At 54.2% G+C, this 21,110-nt stretch overlaps 1 protein-coding gene across 3 annotated transcripts in view; it reads left to right on the top strand.

The window, feature by feature from the left end:
* The window catches only part of cep192 (centrosomal protein 192), a 203,953-nt gene that overhangs the window by 131,233 nt on the left and 51,610 nt on the right, over positions 1–21,110 (top strand). For all 3 annotated transcript variants that reach the window (XM_072468422.1, XM_072468423.1, XM_072468421.1), the window contains 3 exons: positions 1,341–1,462; positions 2,153–2,262; positions 12,162–12,318. In XM_072468422.1, the coding sequence (XP_072324523.1) occupies positions 1,341–1,462; positions 2,153–2,262; positions 12,162–12,318 (389 nt within the window). The remainder of the gene's footprint in view (positions 1–1,340; positions 1,463–2,152; positions 2,263–12,161; positions 12,319–21,110) is intronic.

The raw sequence follows: 21,110 nt of genomic DNA, 5'->3' as shown, positions 1-21,110 counted from the left end.
GGAACACTAGTTTGTGAGGGTGTATAGTTTTATTTTGTGTGAGAAGACAAGTGAAACCCCAGTGAGAATAAATAGCCCAGCTGTTGTGTAACAATTATTAAAGACTATTTATTAAAGTAAAGAAAAGAGAAATACACACGAGCAGGACTACTTTATGACAATTAAGCTTTATGAATTACTAAACCACAGTTTATGTAGAAAGTACCCCTTATTCCAGATTATATCTACGATACCTGAACTCTGTAAAACTTCCCCTGTTCCTTAAACAACACCCAAAGTAAATAAATCTCTATAAGATAAAATCAGCTTCTAATTATCACTCAATACAGGGGTGATAATCACTGGACCAGGAAAAGGCATTTCCCAGACTTGAAGATATTTGAATTGGCTTTACGAAGGTTTTCTACACTGTCTTGGCTCTAAAATTTAGAGAATTGCATGTAAAACATTGGCCTCCAGCTGCTAGCTGGAAACTGGCTTTTTGGCTGCTACCTGGAAAATTAGGTGGTCTGCTTCTGCCTGCTAGATATTAACTGGCCTCCCTTGTTTCTGAGGGTCCACTTTGATTATGCCTTCTATGTATTTGGCTGTCTTCCCCATCAACCTTTTGACTCTAGACATAACATATAATATATATATATACCTCATTGATTTTCCCAATCGTCTATTTAAATTGTTTCTACTCATTCCATTCGCATCCAATTCTTATCTCAACTGCCTTCTAATCTTGTTATTGATAGAGCCTTTTGAATACTGTCTACTGCTGTCTCTAGGCAGATTTCCACCTATTGCTGGACATTGCACATCTTATATTTTGTTGAATTTGTTTTACTATTGTTGTAAGGCAAATTCATGACCGTACCTACACCACATGGATTGCAACAGTTCAAGAAGGCATCTCACCACCACCTTGAGGGCATTTAAGGATGGATAATAAAAGTTGGCCTTGTCAGCAAGGCCCAATTCCTCTGAATGAATTTTTAACAAGAGTTTAGATTAGTGACAGACCTGGAGAAGATGGTGCGATGTGTGGTGTTTGAGTCACGGTATTCTCTGCAAGATAGAGGGTAGCTTGACAGCTTTGGCAACATATTCTCTTTTGTTTGTTCTCTAGTCTCCTAACTTCTTTCTCTGCCTGTACAGGTTCTTGAAATTTACTGCATTTCTAACTTTTTCCAGTTCTGATGAAATACTAACTTGTTGTTTCTGTCTCTAGAGATGCCACTTGAACTATTCAATATTTCCAGCTTTTTTGTTTTCAAATTTCTAGTATTCACTGATTGTTGCTTTTAGTGTCAGACCTTAGTTTGGTTTTGATCCATGTGTATGTGACTTCTCAGATAATTACAGTAACCTGCAACTCCACTTTAAGAGAATACCTTCACTGTTCAATGGATTCCGCATTGCTTTGTAGAATTTGTTTCTTTTGCGGAGACGAGGTGGCACGACAGCAGCTAAGAAGGTAAGTGACGTTTACAATTTGTGTTACTTTGGAAGTTTGAGAAGATTATACTTGTCCATACCTTCTGACTTTTTTTCTAGCAGTAAATTTAATTTGTAGTTTCTTCTGTTACGCTGGTGACTTGTTTAAAAACATTTGTCTGGCAGTAGTTGAATCAGGATATTTGTTATCTGCATATCTGGACTACAGACAAAAATCATCCAGGGTTCTGAAGGGTGTCTACCGACTGCTGTGTGGACATTATGTGAATTGCATCTGTCAAGACAAGAGACTAAAATAGTTGAGGTTAACGACATTGTTTACAAACCAAACTTAAGTAAATTCCGCAATTTTAAACTATTCACAATTTTTCATTAGCAAATTCCTTCAGACTTGATGACATGAGGAAAGCGTTTACAGTCTTTCAGTAAAAGGTTGGCCTTCTGAGTTATGACATATTGAAACAGAGAGGGAACTTTATTGAATAGCTGGCTTTCTTCGGAACCTTTGTCCATCCAGAAAGTGTGTTTTATTAGTATTCCTTGTTATCAGCATGAAGATTCACTGTAAAAATAGAACAAAATAGCAATTTTTACAGCTTAAAATGTAAATGTACTAGTTGCTTTCGTTATCAACCTACACTTAACTTTCATTGTTACCTTGCCTATCGTCGTTGTCTTCTCTCCCTCCTGCCCTCAATCATTACCTCAGAGCACTGAGCCAGAATCGTCGTGGAGTTGAACAGATAGTTTATGGAAGCAGTCCACTTCGGAAGATTAATTTCGATCAAAAGTTTCCTGGGGAAGAGTTAGTGTCAGAAGGTATTAATTGTTTATTTATCTTTCACTTAACCTGCCAAGTTAATTTTTCATGGATTTTCATTTTAATATAGGTGAGACTTTTTCATTGAAAGTTCTAATTTTCAACCCTTTTTTAATGTTCAACCTTAATTTGAGGGAAAAAAGGCGGATTTTAAAAATGTATATTTGTTTTGAATTGTTGCAAACTTTGGAAAACAGGTGTGCATTTTACAAGCATATGCTTCATTTATTTAAAATAGAACATAAATGCTTCCAAATTTATGATCGATTTAACAGCAAATCGCTAGGGCTTGGATAAAGGGTTTTATGTAAATTAGTATTTGTGGTTATTACGATACACCAGTCAATGGCGGATTGGAAATTAACAAACGTGACACCACTGTTTTAAAAAGGAGGTAGGCAGAAAGCGGGTAATTATAGGCCAGTGAGCTTAACTTCGGTAGTAGGGAAGATGCTGGAATCTATCATCAAGGAAGATATAGCGAGGCATCTGGATGGAAATTGTCCCATTGGGCAGACGCAGCATGGGTTCATAAAGGACAGGTCGTGCCTAACTAATTTAGTGGAATTTTTTGAGGACATTAACAGTGCGGTAGATAACGGGGAGCCAATGGATGTGGTATATCTGGATTTCCAGAAAGCCTTTGACAAGGTGCCACACAAAAGGTTACTGCATAAGATAAAGATGCATGGCATTAAGGGAAAAGTAGTAGCATGGATCGAGGATTGGTTAATTAATAGAAAGCAAAGAGTGGGGATTAATGGGTGTTTCTCTGGTTGGCAATCAGTAGCTAGTGGTGTCCCTCAGGGATCAGTGTTGGGCCCACAACTGTTCACAATTCACATCGATGATTTGGAGTTGGGGACCAAGTGCAATGTGTCAAAGTTTGCAGACGACACTAAGATAAGTGGTAAAGCAAAAAGTGCAGAGGATACTGGAAGTCTGCAGAGGGATTTGGATAGGCTAAGTGAATGGGCTAGGGTCTGGCAGATGGAATACAATGTTGACAAATGTGAGGTTATCCATTTTGGTAGGAATAACAGCAAAAGGGATTATTATTTAAATAATAAAATATTAAAACATGCTGCTGTGCAGAGAGACCTGGGTGTGCTAGTGCATGAGTCGCAAAAAGTTGGTTTGCAGGTGCAACAGGTGATTAAGAAGGCAAATGGAATTTTGTCCTTCATTGCTAGAGGGATGGAGTTTAAGACTAGGGAGGTTATGCTGCAATTGTATACGGTGTTAGTGAGGCCACACCTGGAGTATTGTGTTCAGTTTTGGTCTCCTTACTTGAGAAAGGACGTACTGTTGACCTTTTTAGCCTTAGTTTTATTAGCTCTGATTATGTCACCTTTGCTCACGAGTCGCCAGGTATCTCTCTGATACCACCACGTGGTACAAGCTCGAGTTATGATTAATAAGTCAGCACACCGCTTAGTAAGATTGAAATCAACGGTCATTTATTATGTACAGCAATCAATACTTGCACAATAATCCTACTATCTATATCAAAACCTACCACTACTGGCCAATACTTAACTTTAGGAGATGGCCCACCAGGTCAGGGAAACGAATGGTTTATCGAATTGGGTCTGGCCTGCGGGATTCAAAAGGCTAATACAGGTCGATGGCTAGGAATCTCTATCGGGTAGCGATCGCTGGAGTCAAACTTACAGTTTCTGGTCTATGTTCTTGCTAAGGTTGCGAGCAGGAGAAGACTGGAGAGAGAGCGATCTGAACTTGACCCCTCAATTTATAGGGCCAAGGGGCTTCCCGCCTCTCGGGGCAGCCCTTGACCCTGAGTCCCAAGTGATTGGACTTGTTCCCAATCACTGGGTTCGATATGCTCCAATAATGGGGCGATTCCTCGATCCGGGGGTGGTCGGTCACCTGTCTTTGTTTCGGCCACTGCAGGCGCCGAAAGGTCTGGCCCGGCATTCAATTGCCTCAATGTTGCAATTGTTCCCGGGGATAGCCGATTAAACTGCAGATGTCTGTGTTGATGTGCTGCTAATAGTCTACGGTATCGCTCTGGACCGACTTCCCCAGATCCGAATACGCTATTCTGTCTGCAGCTGTCCGTTTGTGTCCTGTTGGCTGCTTTTCCCATCAGCCTTTTCGGTTGGCCATTTTAAATCGGGTTTTGGCCAAATTAATAGGGAATCAGCCATTTTAGGTGGCTACAGTACTGGCACTGGAGGGTGTGCAAAGGAGATTCACTAGGTTAATCCCAGAGCTGAGGGGGTTGGATTACGAGGAGAGGTTGAGTAGACTGGGACTGTACTCGTTGGAATTTAGAAGGATTGAGGGGGGATCTTGTAGAAACATATAAGATTATGAAGGGAATAGATAGGATAGATGCGGGCAGATTGTTTCCACTGGCGGGTGAAAGCAGAACTAGGGGCATAGCCTCAAAATAAGGGGAAGTAGGTTTAGGACTGAGTTTAGGAGGAACTTCTTTACCCAAAGGGTTGTGAATCTATGGAGTTCCTTGCCCAGTGAAGCAGTTGAGGCTCCTTCATTAAATGTTTTTAAGATAAAGATAGATAATTTTTTGAAGAATAAAGGGATTAAGGGTTATGTTGTTCGGGCCGGAAAGTGGAGCTGAGTCCACAAAAGATCAGCCATGATCTCATTGAATGGTGGAGCAGGCTCGAGGGGCCAGATGGCCTACTCCTGCTCCTAGTTCTTATGTTCTTATGTAAACGATGGAGCTGGTAAATCCAAACTCTGACACTTGTTCAACCAAAATTTCTTGAAACCATTCTCAGGACTTCAGGTGCAATACAAGAACGTGAGAAAATGGAGCAGGAAAATTGTTGTATGCCTTTTTGAGCCCACTCTGTGATTGAGTAAGATATTAGCTGTACTTCTACTTCTGCTCCCTTTCCTCTGATAGTCGCCCATGTCTTCACTCCCTTAATTACAAAAATACGACCTACAACTCTCTGTCTTGAATATATTCAACGCCCACCATCCACCTCCCCATGAGGTAGAGAATTCCAAAGTTTCACAACCCTCCGAGTAAAGACATTTTAGTCCTAATAGTTAGCACTACTGCCTCACAGCTCCAGGGACCTGAGTTCAATACCCACCTTGGGTGACTGTCTGTGTGGAGTTTGCAGTTTCTTCCCGTTTCTGCGTGGGTTTCCTCCAGGTGCTCCGGTTTCCTTCCACAGTCCAAAGATGTGCAGGTTAGGTGGATTGGCCATGCTAAATTGCCCCTTAGTGTCTAAAAGTTAGGTGGGATTACTGAGATAGGGTAGAGACATGGGCTTAAGTCGGGTGCTCTTTCTGAGGGCTGGTGCAGACCCGATGGGCTGAATGGCCTCCTTCTGCAGTGTAAATTCTATGATTCTGTGGGTGGCACAAAGGTTAGCCCTGCTGCCGATGGCGCTGAGGACCCAGCTTCAATCCCGGCCTTGGGTCACTGTTTGTGTTGAGTTTGCACGTTCTCCCCGTGGCTGCGTGGGTTTCACCCCCACAACCCCAAAATGTGCAGGTTAGGTGGATTGACCACACTAAATCACCCTTTATTCTAATCTGAAATGGTAGACCCCATATCCTGACACTATGACCCCACAGTTGTAGACTGTTGAGCCCTTTAAGTTTGTTTTGTGAGATCATCTCATTCTTATAAATTCGAAGGTCTAACTTAGTTGCTCTCACTGGAGGGAAATCTACACCGACACCCCCCCCCCCGCCACACCGACACCCCCCCCTGCCACACCGACACCCCCCCCTGCCACACCGACACCCCCCTGCCACACCGACACCCCCCTGCCACACCGACACCCCCCTGCCACACCGACACCCCCCTGCCACACCGACACCCCCCTGCCACACCGACACCCCCCTGCCACACCGACACCCCCTGCCACACCGACACCCCCCTGCCACACCGACACCCCCCTGCCACACCGACACCCCCCTGCCACACCGACACCCCCTGCCACACCGACGCCCCCCTGCCACACCGACGCCCCCCTGCCACACCGACACCCCCCTGCCACACCGACACCCCCCCGCCACACCGACACCCCCCCTGCCACACCGACGCCTCCCTGCCACACCGACGCCTCCCTGCCACACCGACGCCCCCCTGCCACACCGACGCCCCCCTGCCACACCGACGCCCCCCTGCCACACCGACGCCCCCCTGCCACACCGACGCCCCCCTGCCACACCGACGCCCCCCTGCCACACCGACGCCCCCCTGCCACACCGACGCCCCCCTGCCACACCGACGCCCCCCTGCCACACCGACGCCCCCCTGCCACACCGACGCCCCCCTGCCACACCGACGCCCCCCTGCCACACCGACGCCCCCCTGCCACACCGACGCCCCCCTGCCACACCGACGCCCCCCTGCCACACCGACGCCCCCCTGCCACACCGACGCCCCCCTGCCACACCGACGCCCCCCTGCCACACCGACGCCCCCCTGCCACACCGACGCCCCCCTGCCACACCGACGCCCCCCTGCCACACCGACGCCCCCCTGCCACACCGACGCCCCCCTGCCACACCGACGCCCCCCTGCCACACCGACGCCCCCCTGCCACACCGACGCCCCCCTGCCACACCGACGCCCCCCTGCCACACCGACGCCCCCCTGCCACACCGACGCCCCCCTGCCACACCGACGCCCCCCTGCCACACCCACGCCCCCCTGCCACACCCACGCCCCCCTGCCACACCCACGCCCCCCTGCCACACCCACGCCCCCCTGCCACACCCACGCCCCCCTGCCACACCCACGCCCCCCTGCCACACCCACGCCCCCCTGCCACACCGACGCCCCCCTGCCACACCGACGCCCCCCTGCCACACCGACGCCCCCCTGCCACACCGACGCCCCCCTGCCACACCGACGCCCCCCTGCCACACCGACGCCCCCCTGCCACACCGACGCCCCCCTGCCACACCGACGCCCCCCTGCCACACCGACGCCCCCCTGCCACACCGACGCCCCCCTGCCACACCGACGCCCCCCTGCCACACCGACGCCCCCCTGCCACACCGACGCCCCCCTGCCACACCGACGCCCCCCTGCCACACCGACGCCCCCCTGCCACACCGACGCCCCCCTGCCACACCGACGCCCCCCTGCCACACCGACGCCCCCCTGCCACACCGACGCCCCCCTGCCACACCGACGCCCCCCTGCCACACCGACGCCCCCCTGCCACACCGACGCCCCCCTGCCACACCGACGCCCCCCTGCCACACCGACGCCCCCCCTGCCACACCGACGCCCCCCTGCCACACCGACGCCCCCCGCCACACCGACGCCCCCCTGCCACACCGACGCCCCCCTGCCACACCGACGCCCCCCTGCCACACCGACGCCCCCCTGCCACACCGACGCCCCCCTGCCACACCGACGCCCCCCTGCCACACCGACGCCCCCCTGCCACACCGACGCCCCCCTGCCACACCGACGCCCCCCTGCCACACCGACGCCCCCCTGCCACACCGACGCCCCCCTGCCACACCGACGCCCCCCTGCCACACCGACGCCCCCCTGCCACACCGACGCCCCCCTGCCACACCGACGCCCCCCTGCCACACCGACGCCCCCCTGCCACACCGACGCCCCCCTGCCACACCGACGCCCCCCTGCCACACCGACGCCCCCCTGCCACACCGACGCCCCCCTGCCACACCGACGCCCCCCTGCCACACCGACGCCCCCCTGCCACACCGACGCCCCCCCTGCCACACCGACGCCCCCCTGCCACACCGACGCCCCCCTGCCACACCGACGCCCCCCTGCCACACCGACGCCCCCCTGCCACACCGACGCCCCCCTGCCACACCGACGCCCCCCTGCCACACCGACGCCCCCCTGCCACACCGACGCCCCCCTGCCACACCGACGCCCCCCTGCCACACCGACGCCCCCCGCCACACCGACGCCCCCTGCCACACCGACGCCCCCTGCCACACCGACGCCCCCTGCCACACCGACGCCCCCTGCCACACCGACGCCCCCTGCCACACCGACGCCCCCTGCCACACCGACGCCCCCTGCCACACCGACGCCCCCTGCCACACCGACGCCCCCGCCACACCGACGCCCCCTGCCACACCGACGCCCCCTGCCACACCGACGCCCCCTGCCACACCGACGCCCCCTGCCACACCGACGCCCCCTGCCACACCGACGCCCCCTGCCACACCGACGCCCCCTGCCACACCGACGCCCCCTGCCACACCGACGCCCCCTGCCACACCGACGCCCCCTGCCACACCGACGCCCCCTGCCACACCGACGCCCCCTGCCACACCGACGCCCCCTGCCACACCGACGCCCCCTGCCACACCGACGCCCCCTGCCACACCGACGCCCCCTGCCACACCGACGCCCCCTGCCACACCGACGCCCCCTGCCACACCGACGCCCCCTGCCACACCGACGCCCCCTGCCACACCGACGCCCCCTGCCACACCGACGCCCCCTGCCACACCGACGCCCCCTGCCACACCGACGCCCCCTGCCACACCGACGCCCCCTGCCACACCGACGCCCCCTGCCACACCGACGCCCCCTGCCACACCGACGCCCCCTGCCACACCGACGCCCCCTGCCACACCGACGCCCCCTGCCACACCGACGCCCCCTGCCACACCGACGCCCCCTGCCACACCGACGCCCCCTGCCACACCGACGCCCCCTGCCACACCGACGCCCCCTGCCACACCGACGCCCCCTGCCACACCGACGCCCCCTGCCACACCGACGCCCCCTGCCACACCGACGCCCCCTGCCACACCGACGCCCCCTGCCACACCGACGCCCCCTGCCACACCGACGCCCCCTGCCACACCGACGCCCCCTGCCACACCGACGCCCCCTGCCACACCGACGCCCCCTGCCACACCGACGCCCCCTGCCACACCGACGCCCCCTGCCACACCGACGCCCCCTGCCACACCGACGCCCCCTGCCACACCGACGCCCCCTGCCACACCGACGCCCCCTGCCACACCGACGCCCCCTGCCACACCGACGCCCCCTGCCACACCGACGCCCCCTGCCACACCGACGCCCCCTGCCACACCGACGCCCCCTGCCACACCGACGCCCCCTGCCACACCGACGCCCCCTGCCACACCGACGCCCCCTGCCACACCGACGCCCCCTGCCACACCGACGCCCCCTGCCACACCGACGCCCCCTGCCACACCGACGCCCCCTGCCACACCGACGCCCCCTGCCACACCGACGCCCCCTGCCACACCGACGCCCCCTGCCACACCGACGCCCCCTGCCACACCGACGCCCCCTGCCACACCGACGCCCCCTGCCACACCGACGCCCCCTGCCACACCGACGCCCCCTGCCACACCGACGCCCCCTGCCACACCGACGCCCCCTGCCACACCGACGCCCCCTGCCACACCGACGCCCCCTGCCACACCGACGCCCCCTGCCACACCGACGCCCCCTGCCACACCGACGCCCCCTGCCACACCGACGCCCCCTGCCACACCGACGCCCCCTGCCACACCGACGCCCCCTGCCACACCGACGCCCCCTGCCACACCGACGCCCCCTGCCACACCGACGCCCCCTGCCACACCGACGCCCCCTGCCACACCGACGCCCCCTGCCACACCGACGCCCCCTGCCACACCGACGCCCCCTGCCACACCGACGCCCCCTGCCACACCGACGCCCCCTGCCACACCGACGCCCCCTGCCACACCGACGCCCCCTGCCACACCGACGCCCCCTGCCACACCGACGCCCCCTGCCACACCGACGCCCCCCTGCCACACCGACGCCCCCCTGCCACACCGACGCCCCCCTGCCACACCGACGCCCCCCTGCCACACCGACGCCCCCCTGCCACACCGACGCCCCCCTGCCACACCGACGCCCCCCTGCCACACCGACGCCCCCCTGCCACACCGACGCCCCCCTGCCACACCGACGCCCCCCTGCCACACCGACGCCCCCCTGCCACACCGACGCCCCCCTGCCACACCGACGCCCCCCTGCCACACCGACGCCCCCCTGCCACACCGACGCCCCCCTGCCACACCGACGCCCCCCTGCCACACCGACGCCCCCCTGCCACACCGACGCCCCCCTGCCACACCGACGCCCCCCTGCCACACCGACGCCCCCCTGCCACACCGACGGCCCCCCTGCCACACCGACGGCCCCCCTGCCACACCGACGGCCCCCCTGCCACACCGACGGCCCCCCTGCCACACCGACGGCCCCCCTGCCACACCGACGGCCCCCCTGCCACACCGACGGCCCCCCTGCCACACCGACGCCCCCCTGCCACACCGACGCCCCCCTGCCACACCGACGCCCCCCTGCCACACCGACGCCCCCCTGCCACACCGACGCCCCCCTGCCACACCGACGCCCCCCTGCCACACCGACGCCCCCCTGCCACACCGACGCCCCCCTGCCACACCGACGCCCCCCTGCCACACCGACGCCCCCCTGCCACACCGACGCCCCCCTGCCACACCGACGCCCCCCTGCCACACCGACGCCCCCCTGCCACACCGACGCCCCCCTGCCACACCGACGCCCCCCTGCCACACCGACGCCCCCCTGCCACACCGACGCCCCCCTGCCACACCGACGCCCCCCTGCCACACCGACGCCCCCCTGCCACACCGACGCCCCCCTGCCACACCGACGCCCCCCTGCCACACCGACGCCCCCCTGCCACACCGACGCCCCCCTGCCACACCGACGCCCCCCTGCCACACCGACGCCCCCCTGCCACACCGACGCCCCCCTGCCACACCGACGCCCCCTGCCACACCGACGCCCCCTGCCACACCGACGCCCCCTGCCACACCGACGCCCCCTGCCACACCGACGCCCCCTGCCACACCGACGCCCCCTGCCACACCGACGCCCCCTGCCACACCGACGCCCCCTGCCACACCGACGCCCCCTGCCACACCGACGCCCCCTGCCACACCGACGCCCCCTGCCACACCGACGCCCCCTGCCACACCGACGCCCCCTGCCACACCGACGCCCCCTGCCACACCGACGCCCCCTGCCACACCGACGCCCCCTGCCACACCGACGCCCCCTGCCACACCGACGCCCCCTGCCACACCGACGCCCCCTGCCACACCGACGCCCCCTGCCACACCGACGCCCCCTGCCACACCGACGCCCCCTGCCACACCGACGCCCCCTGCCACACCGACGCCCCCCTGCCACACCGACGCCCCCCTGCCACACCGACGCCCCCCTGCCACACCGACGCCCCCCTGCCACACCGACGCCCCCCTGCCACACCGACGCCCCCCTGCCACACCGACGCCCCCCGCCACACCGACGCCCCCCGCCACACCGACGCCCCCCGCCACACCGACCCCGCCCCCCCGCCACACCGACCCCCCCCCCCCCGCCACACCGACCCCCCCCCCCCCGCCACACCGACCCCCCCCCCCCGCCACACCGACCCCCCCCCCCCGCCACACCGACCCCGCCCCCCCGCCACACCGACCCCGCCCCCCCGCCACACCGACCCCACCCCCCCGCCACACCGACCCCACCCCCCCCGCCACACCGACCCCGCCACAGTAGATTAAGTTGGCAAGAGGTGAATCCATGCAGACCCACAAAGTTACAGACTTTATTTTCAATCTGCCATGGCAGTAATAGGAACCCTCTGGGTTGGAGGCTATTGATGAGGATGCCTACTCTTGATAACATTTTAGTCAAGGATGGTTATGTGCACCTTGATTGGCATACTTGTATCTGATTTTCCTGATTGCACTATTTACCACGGAAGCATAACTCAGTTGAGCGATCCGACTTGCAAAATAGATAAATATATTTGAATAAAATAACTTTTGAAAAAAATATTGAAGCTGTTTATTTTAATTTCTCTCTCTATAGCCTATGACATACCAAGGAGGCCAAATGATATGCGGATTTTCTATGGAAATCTGAACAAGGTGATACTCTCTGTCACTGGAAGTTCTGCAACTGAGAACATTGATACAGAAGTCTTGAATTCATTTCCATCATCTAACATGAGTGTTGGGTCCGAAAGGTATTTGAACATGTAGAAATATTATTTCCGAACTTGAAAACTGGATTTAAGTGCATGGATTGTTCATGATGTTCAAAGAATTGGGGTTGTTCAGAATTGACCTCCAAAAACCGCAACCATCTTCCTTTGTGCTCTGTGTGACTCCAACCACAGGAGAGTTCTCTTCCCCCCCCTCACACCTGATTCCCATTAACTCCGGCTTGTGCTGTGGCTCCTTGATGCAACACTCTAGTCAAATACTACTGTTACATTTATTATTTATTTGAAGTAAGATTTATGGGGTTCACTTGTTTGCAATAACTGCCCAATTGTAAATCATACCAGGTTCTACGGACGTAACCATGTGGCAAGGAAGAATACTTTAAATGGCTAATTCAGAACTATTAAAAAGGTAACAAGTCAGAAAGTTATCTTTTTATATTGGGCTGGGAGCAAATTACAATTCTCATGACATTTCAAGAATGCTTATTAAAATTAAGTGTTATAAATCTTTTGTATTACATAATACATTACCAGCCTTACAAATACATATATTAATCACTTATCCTTCAATTCAGGCTGTCCATTTAACTAATCTGGTTTGTTTCCAAGAATGCAGACTTAGATTTTTAAAAGACGTTTGTCAAAATGAAACTACCAATACTGTCTTGATGTCCGGGGCAAGCACTTAACGCAGAATTAACATCTCGGAAAAACATTTTTTCAATTAACAGTTAAACAGTTCTTTTTCTTCTTTAAAAATTAAAGTACTTGCGCTTACCTTTCCCATCTACTTCTAAACTTGTAAATTTTTTAAAAATGCACACACACCGGCCAAATGCCACTTAGTATACGGTTAACACTCAGTGGCTTACAGGTTTATTCACAGTCTTTAGGAAGCTTTCAGAAGTCGATCTGAGAAAAACACCTTTCCTCAGAAACCAGAGCAGCACTTCAAAAATGAAAATACGAAACAACAGACCCGGGACCATGCTGAATACTAAATTAAAAACCGACCCAGCCCCTCCTATGACATCTCCACCTGCTAAAGCTGTTAACCTCTTAATCACAGCTTTAGCAGGCATATAAACTGTATACCTTAACCCAAGTTATTTTAATACCATTACTGAAAAGGCACCATATAGATTGAAAAATTCCGATATTCATCACAAAGCCTGGTGCTGCTTCTGGCATACTTCTGCACTTTTCGTTGAACCAGGGTTACTCCACAGCTTGATGGTAATGGTAGAGTGCCAGGCCGTGAGGTGGATTTTCAGAAGGCTTTTGATTAAGTCCGCCAGTTGTGGCTGGTTAACAAAATTAAAGCACATGAGATAGTGATAATAAACTGGCATAGATAGGAAGAGAGGGATCGTTCTCACGTTGGTGGGCTGTGACTAGTTTGGTAACGCAAGGATCAGTACTTGGAACCCTAGATATTCACAATATATATCAATGATTTGGATGTGGAGCCAAATGTAATATTTACAAGTTCATGGATGACACAAAGCTAGGTGTGGGAATGGGTCTTGTGATGAAGATGCAAAGTGGCTTCAAGAGGTTTTGGACAGACTTGGTGAGTGGTCATAACATGGCAAATGCAATATAATATGGAAAAATACAAGATTAACCACTTTCGGAGGAGGAACAGATGTGCAAAATGTGAGATTATCCACTTTAGGAGGAGGAACGAAGGTGCAGAGTATTTCTTAACTAGGTGAGAGATTAAGTGTCCTTATCAATAAGTAATTGAAAGATAAAATGCAGATGCAGAAGGCAATTAGAAGGCTCTTGGCATGTTAGGCTTTATCGCAAGTGATTTGTACAGAAGTGGCAAAGTCTTTCTAAAATTGTATAGAACCTTGGTTAGACAACATCTAATAATAATCTTTGTTATTGTCACAAATAGGCTCACATTAACACTGCAATGAAGTTACTGTGAAAATTTTCTAGTGCCAGTTTGGATACACTGAGGGACAATTCAGAATGTCCAAATTACCTAACTGCATGTCTTTTGGGACACCTGGAGTACTGTGTGCAGTTTTGGTCTCTTAGGAAGGATATTATTGCCATAGAGGGAGTGCAAAAAAAGCTCACCAGGTTTGTTCCCAGGGATTATCATGAATGCCTACAGTGCAGAAGAAGGCCATTGGGCACATCGAGTCTGCACCGACCCTCCAAAAGAGCATCCTACCTGGGCCAGCTCCTCCGCCCTATCCCCATCACCCCACCCTTGGACACTAGGGAAAATTTTGCATGGCCAATCCACCTAACACGCACATCTTTGGGTTGTGGGAGGAAACCGACACACACACAGGGAGAATGTGCAAACACCACATGGACAGTGACCCAAGGTTGGAATTCACTCCAGAAGTTTGTGAATCTTTGGAATTCTCTACCCGGAGGGCTGTGGAAGTTCTTGTCATTGAGTATGTTTAAAGTAGGGAATTACGAGATTTCTAAATGCCAATGACATAGTGAAATGGGGTAATGTGGGAAAAAAGGTATCGAAGTAGAATTACAGCCATGATCATATTGAATGGCAGAGAAAGCTCAATAGGGGCCGACTCTGCCTGTATTACAGATTGTAGAAGAATACAATTCTGCTACTGTTGATGGCCCACAGCACCTCATGGATGCCCAGTTTCAGTTGCTGGATCTGTTTGAGACTTATCCCATTTAGCACAATGGTAGTGCCACACAGCCCTATCTGGTCTGGCCTACGTGTGACTCCCGATCCGCAATAATGTGGTTGACTCGTAACCCTGTCCTCTGAAATGGTCCAGCAAACCATTTGGTTGTATCAAAACTACTACAAAGTAAAAAAAAAAAAAATGAAACCTGTTGGACCACTCAGCATAACCTGGTCATCTGAATTGACCACAACACACCTATCCCTGTCAACCCTGCAAGTCTTCCTCACATTTGGGGGTTTGTGCCAAAATTGGGAGAGCCATTTTGCACACAAGTCAATCAATAGTCTGACGCAGTCATGCGTGTGGAATTATACCTTTAATGTCCCAGACACCACCACCAGCATTCATGTTTACAATAAGACAACAGGATAAGACAGACCCACCAGAGGATGTGGCGCAGTGACATGCAGTTGGGAAAGAGTTGCCCTCGGAGCTGTCAACATTGGCTGGATCCTGTGAAGTCTCATGGTATCAGCCCCCTCCCCAAGCTGATGTGTCAGTATTTCTCCATATTGAACGGTATTTGAAGAAACAGAATTACAACACCACAAAATGTACTCTGGGTGTGGTCTTCAATATCAAGTGTGGATCAGTAACACCACCATTGACCCAGCTGGCCAATTCATAAAGGGCATACCTGCAGGACTGGGTCTGTGGTAGGTGGTGAGGAACCAACATGAGGGGAATAACCTACTTGTCCTCGTCAGTCCTACCTGTTACAGATGCATGACAACAGTATTGGTAGGAGTGACCACTGGTTTTGATACAACCGAGTGGCTTGGTGGACCATTTCAGAGGACAGGGTTAAGACTCAACCACATTATTGCGGATCAGGAGTCACATGTAGGCCAGACCAGATAGGGCTGTGTGGCACTATCATTGTGCTAAATGGGATAAGTCTCAAACAGATCTAGCAACTCAAACTGGGCATCCATGGGGTGCTGTGGGCCATCAACAGTAACAGAATTGTATTCTTCTACAATCTGTAATACAGGCAGAGTAGGCCCCTGTTGAGCAAAGTTTGTCTTATATAGGATAACCTCCATCGTGTTGTGAAGCACAAACACCATGCTAAATTAAAATCAATCTAGCAAGTCAAAACTGGGCATCCATGAGGCATTAGAGTTTTGTTTGGCTACAATCTGCAACAATCAGCAGCACGGTAGCACAATGGGTAGCACTGTTGTTTCACAGCTCCAGGGTCCCAGGTTCGATCCCGGCTTGGGTCACTGTCTGCGGAGTCTGCATGTTCTCCCCGTATCTGCGTGGGCTTTCTCTGGTGCTCCGGTTTCCTCCCACAAGTCCCGAAAGACGTGCTGATTGGTAATTTGGACATTCTGAATTCTCCCTCCGTGTACCCGAACAGGCGACGGACTGTGGTGACTAGGGCTTTTCACAGTAACTTGATTGCAGTGTTAATGTAAGCCTAATTGTGACACTAAGAAAGACTATTACTTTGTGGCCCGGCAGATTGTCCACTCTACCATTATCATCAAACCAAGGGATTGACCCTGGTTGAAGAGTGGGCATGCCAGGAGCAGCACCAGGCATACCTAAAAATGAGGTGTCAACCTGGTGAAGCTACTACACAGGATTACTTGCATGTGTCATGCAGCAGGCTGATATTATCCCAACTTGGAACACTGGTTCGTGAGGGTGTATAGTTTTGTTTTGGTGCGAGGAGACAAGTGAAAACCCCAATGAGAATAAATAGCCCAGTTGTTGGGTAACAATTATTTTTTTTTTAAATATATTTTATTCAAGATTTTTTGGCCAAACATAACAGTATGTAGTGTTTCTTTTAAACAACAATAAAGCAATATAAATAACAGTGGCCAGTTTTAAACAAATAAATAAATAATATATGAACAAAAACCAAACTGAATGGCAACTGCCTGGTCAAAAATAAATACTCTCCAAAGATACAATCCAACAGTCCAATATACATTACCTAAAACAAGTGCCTATACATATACAATAACATCCCTGAGAGTCCGTCCGATTCCTCCCCCCCCCCCCCCCCCTTCCTCCCCCCTGGGTTGCTGCTGTTGTCTTCTTCTTTTCCATTCCCTCTATCTTTCTGTGAGGTAGTCGACGAACGGTTGCCACCGCCTGGTGAACCCTTGAGCCGAACCCCTTAGTACGAACTCAATCCGTTCAAACTTTATAAACCCTGCCATGTCGTTTATCCAGGTCTCCACACCCGGGGGTTTGGCTTCCTTCCACATTAACAATATCCTGCGCCGGGCGACTAGGGACGCAAAGGCCAAAACATTAGCCTCTCTCGCCTCCTGCACTCATGGCTCTTCTGCCAACCCCCAGCTTGGTTCGACCCGGAACCCCACCACCTTCGAAAGCACCTTTGCCACCCCCACCCAGAACCCCTGTAGTGCCCGGCATGACCAGAACATGTGGGTGTGATTTGCTGGGCTTCTCGAGCATCTCCCACACCTATCCTCTACCCCAAAAAATCTACTGAGCCGTGCTCCAGTCAAATGCGCCCCGTGTAACACCTTAAATTGAATCAGGCTTAGCCTGGCACACGAGGACGATGAGTTTACCCTACGTAGGGCATCAGCCCACAGCCCCTCCTCAATCTCCTCCCCCAGCTCTTCTTCTCATTTCCCTTTCAGCTCATCTACCATGATCTCCCCCTCGTCCCTCATTTCCCTATATATGTCCGACACCTTACCATCCCCCACCCATGTCTCTGAGATCACTCTATCCTGCACCTCCTGCGTCGGGAGCTGAGGGAATTCCCTCCCCTGTTGCCTCGCAAAAGCCCTCAGTTGCACATACCGAAATGCATTCCCTTGGGGCAACCCACATTTTTCCGTCAGCGCTCCCAGACTCGCAAACGTCCCATCTACGAACAGATCTCTCAATTGTGCTACCCCTGCTCTTTGCCATGCTCCAAATCCCCCATCCATTCTCCCCGGAACAAACCTATGGTTATTTCTTATCGGGGACCGCACCGAGGCTCCTGTCTTTCCCCTATGCCGTCTCCACTGCCCCCAAATTTTCAATGTAGCCACCACCACCGGGCTTGTGGTGTATTTCTTCGGTGAGAACGGCAACGGTGCCGTCACCATAGCTTGTAGGCTAGTCCCACTGCAGGACGCCCTCTCCAATCTCTTCCACGCCGCTCCCTCCTCTTCTCCCATCCACTTACACACCATTGAAATATTGGACACCATTGAAATATTGGCGGCCCAGTAGTACTCACTTAGGCTCGCTAGTGCCAGCCCCCCCCCCTGTCCCTACTACGCTGCAAAAATCCCCTCCTCATTCTCGGGGTCTTCCCGGCCCACACGAAACTCATAATACTCTTCTCGATTCTTTTGAAAAAAGCCTTCGTGACCACCACCGGGAGGCACTGAAACACAAAAAGGAATCTCGGGAGGACCACCATTTTAACCACCTGCACCCTCCCTGCCAGTGACGGGGACACCATGTCCCATCTCTTAAAGTCATCCTCCATCTGATCCACCAACCGCGTTAAATTAAGCCTATGTAATGTACCCCAATTCTTGGCTATCTGGATCCCCAAGTACCGGAAGTCCCTTGTTACCTTCCTCAACGGTAAATCCTCTATTTCTCTGCTCTGCTCCCCTAGATGCACCACAAACAACTCACTTTTCCCCATGTTCAATTTATGCCCTGAAAAATCCCCAAGTATCCGCATTATCTCTGGCATCCCCTCCGCCGGGTCCGCCACATATAGCAACAAATCATCCGCATACAGAGATACCCGGTGTTCTTCTCCTCCCCTGAGTACTCCCCTCCACTTCCTGGAACCCCTCAATGCTATGGCCAGGGGCTCAATCGCCAGTGCAAACAATAACGGGGACCGAGGACATCCCTGCCTCGTCCCTCGATGGAGCCAAAAATAATCAGACCCCTGTCCATTCGTGACCACGCTCTCCATCGGGGCCCTATACAGCAACTGTACCCATCTGATATACCCATCTCCAAAGCAAAATCTCCTCAACACCTCCCACAAATAATCCCACTCCACTCTATCAAATGCTTTCTCGGCATCCATCGCCACCACTATCTCCGCTTCCCCCTCTGGTGGGGGCATCATCATTACCCTTAGCAGCCTCCGTATATTCGTATTCAGCTGTCTCCCCTTCACAAACCCAGTTTGGTCCTCCTGAACCACCCCTGGGACACAATCCTCTATCCTCGTTGCCATTACCTTGGCCAGAATCTTAGCGTCCACGTTCAGGAGGGAAATAGGCCTATAGGACCCGCATTGCAGCGGGTCTTTTTCCTTCTTTAGGAGGAGCGATATCGTTGCCTCTGACATAGTCGGGGGCAGCTGCCCCCTTTCCCTCGCCTCATTAAAGATTCTCATCAGTAGCGGGGCCAGCAGGTCCATATATTTCCTATAGAATTCAACTGGGAATCTGTCTGGTCCCGGGGCCTTCCCCGCCTGCATGCTCCCAATCCCTTTCACTACTTCCTCCGTCTCAATCTGTGCTCCCAGTCCCGCCCTCTCCTGCTCCTCCACCTTAGGAAATTCCAGCTGATCCAGAAAGCACATCATTCTCTCCTTCCCATCCGGGGGCTGAGCTTCATATAATCGTTCATAAAATGCCTTGAACACTCCATTCACTCTCTCCGCTCCCCGCTCCATCTCTCCCTCCTCATCTCTCACCCCCCCTATCTCCCTCGCTGCTCCCCTTTTCCTCAGTTGGTGGGCCAGCAACCTGCTCGCCTTCTCCCCATATTCGTACTGTACACCCTGTGCCTTCCTCCATTGTGCCTCTGCATTACCCGTAGTCAACAAGTCAAATTCTACATGTAGCCTTTGCCTTTCCCTGTACAGTCCCTCCTCCGGTGCCTCCGCATATTGTCTGTCCACCCTCAGAAGTTCTTTCAACAACCGCTCCCTTTCCCTACCCTCCTGCTTTCCTTTATGTGCCCTAATAGATATCAGCTCCCCTCTAACCACTGCCTTCAGCGCCTCCCAGACCACTCCCACCCGAACCTCCCCATTATCATTGAGTTCCAAGTACCTTTCAATACACCCCCTCACCCTTAAACACACCCCCTCATCTGCCAATAATCCCATGTCCATTCTCCAGGGTGGACGCTGTTCTTTTTCCTCCCCTATCTCCAGGTCCACCCAATGTGGAGCGTGATCCGAAATAGCTATAGCTGTGTACTCCGTCCCCGTCACCTTCGGGATCAGTGCCCTTCCCAAAACAAAAAAGTCTATTCGTGAAAATACTTTATGTACATAGGAGAAAAACGAAAACTCCTTACTCCTAGGTCTACTAAATCTCCAGGGGTCTACTCCTCCCATCTGCTCCATAAAGTCCTTAAGCACCCTAGCTGCAGCCGGCCTCCTTCCGGTCCTGGACCTCGATCTGTCCAGCACCGTATTAAAATCTCCACCCATTACCAACTTCCCCACCTCTAGGTCCGGGATACGTCCTAACATACGCCTCATAAAGTTGGCATCATCCCAGTTCGGGGCATATACGTTCACTAAGACCATCGCCTCGCCTTGCAATTTGCCACTCACCATCACGTATCTGCCCCCACTATCCGCCACTATGGTCTTTGCCTCAAACATTACCCGCTTCCCCACTAGTATAGCCACCCCCCTGCCCCCCTGTTTTTTGCGTCTAGCCCCGAATGAAACACCTGCCCTACGCATCTTTTGCGTAGTCTGACCTGGTCTATCAGTTTCAGATGCGTCTCCTGCAGCATAACCACATCTGCCTTAAGTTTCTTTAGGTGTGCGAGTACCCGTGCCCTCTTAATCAGCCCGTTCGGCCCTCTCACATTCCACGTGATCAGCCGGGTTGGGGGGCTCTTTACCCCCCCCCCTGTCGACTAGCCATCTCCTTTTTCAATCCAGCTCCTCACCCGGTTCCCACGTAGCCGTATCTCCCCCCAACGGCGCTCTCCCGCCCCGACCACCCCATACCAGCTCCCCCTTCTCCCCAGCAGCAGCAACCCAATTAACACCCCCCCCCCCCCCCCCCCCCCCCCCCCGCTAGATCCCTCACTAGCGTAATTGCACCCCCCATGTTGCTCCCAGAAGTCAGCAAACTCTGGCCGACCTCGGCTTCCCCCCATGACCTCGGCTCCCACTGTGCG

Source organism: Scyliorhinus torazame, chromosome 11, assembly GCF_047496885.1.
Source record: "Scyliorhinus torazame isolate Kashiwa2021f chromosome 11, sScyTor2.1, whole genome shotgun sequence".
Classification (NCBI taxonomy): Eukaryota; Metazoa; Chordata; class Chondrichthyes; order Carcharhiniformes; family Scyliorhinidae; genus Scyliorhinus; species Scyliorhinus torazame.
This window is presented reverse-complemented; position numbering and strand designations above follow the sequence as displayed.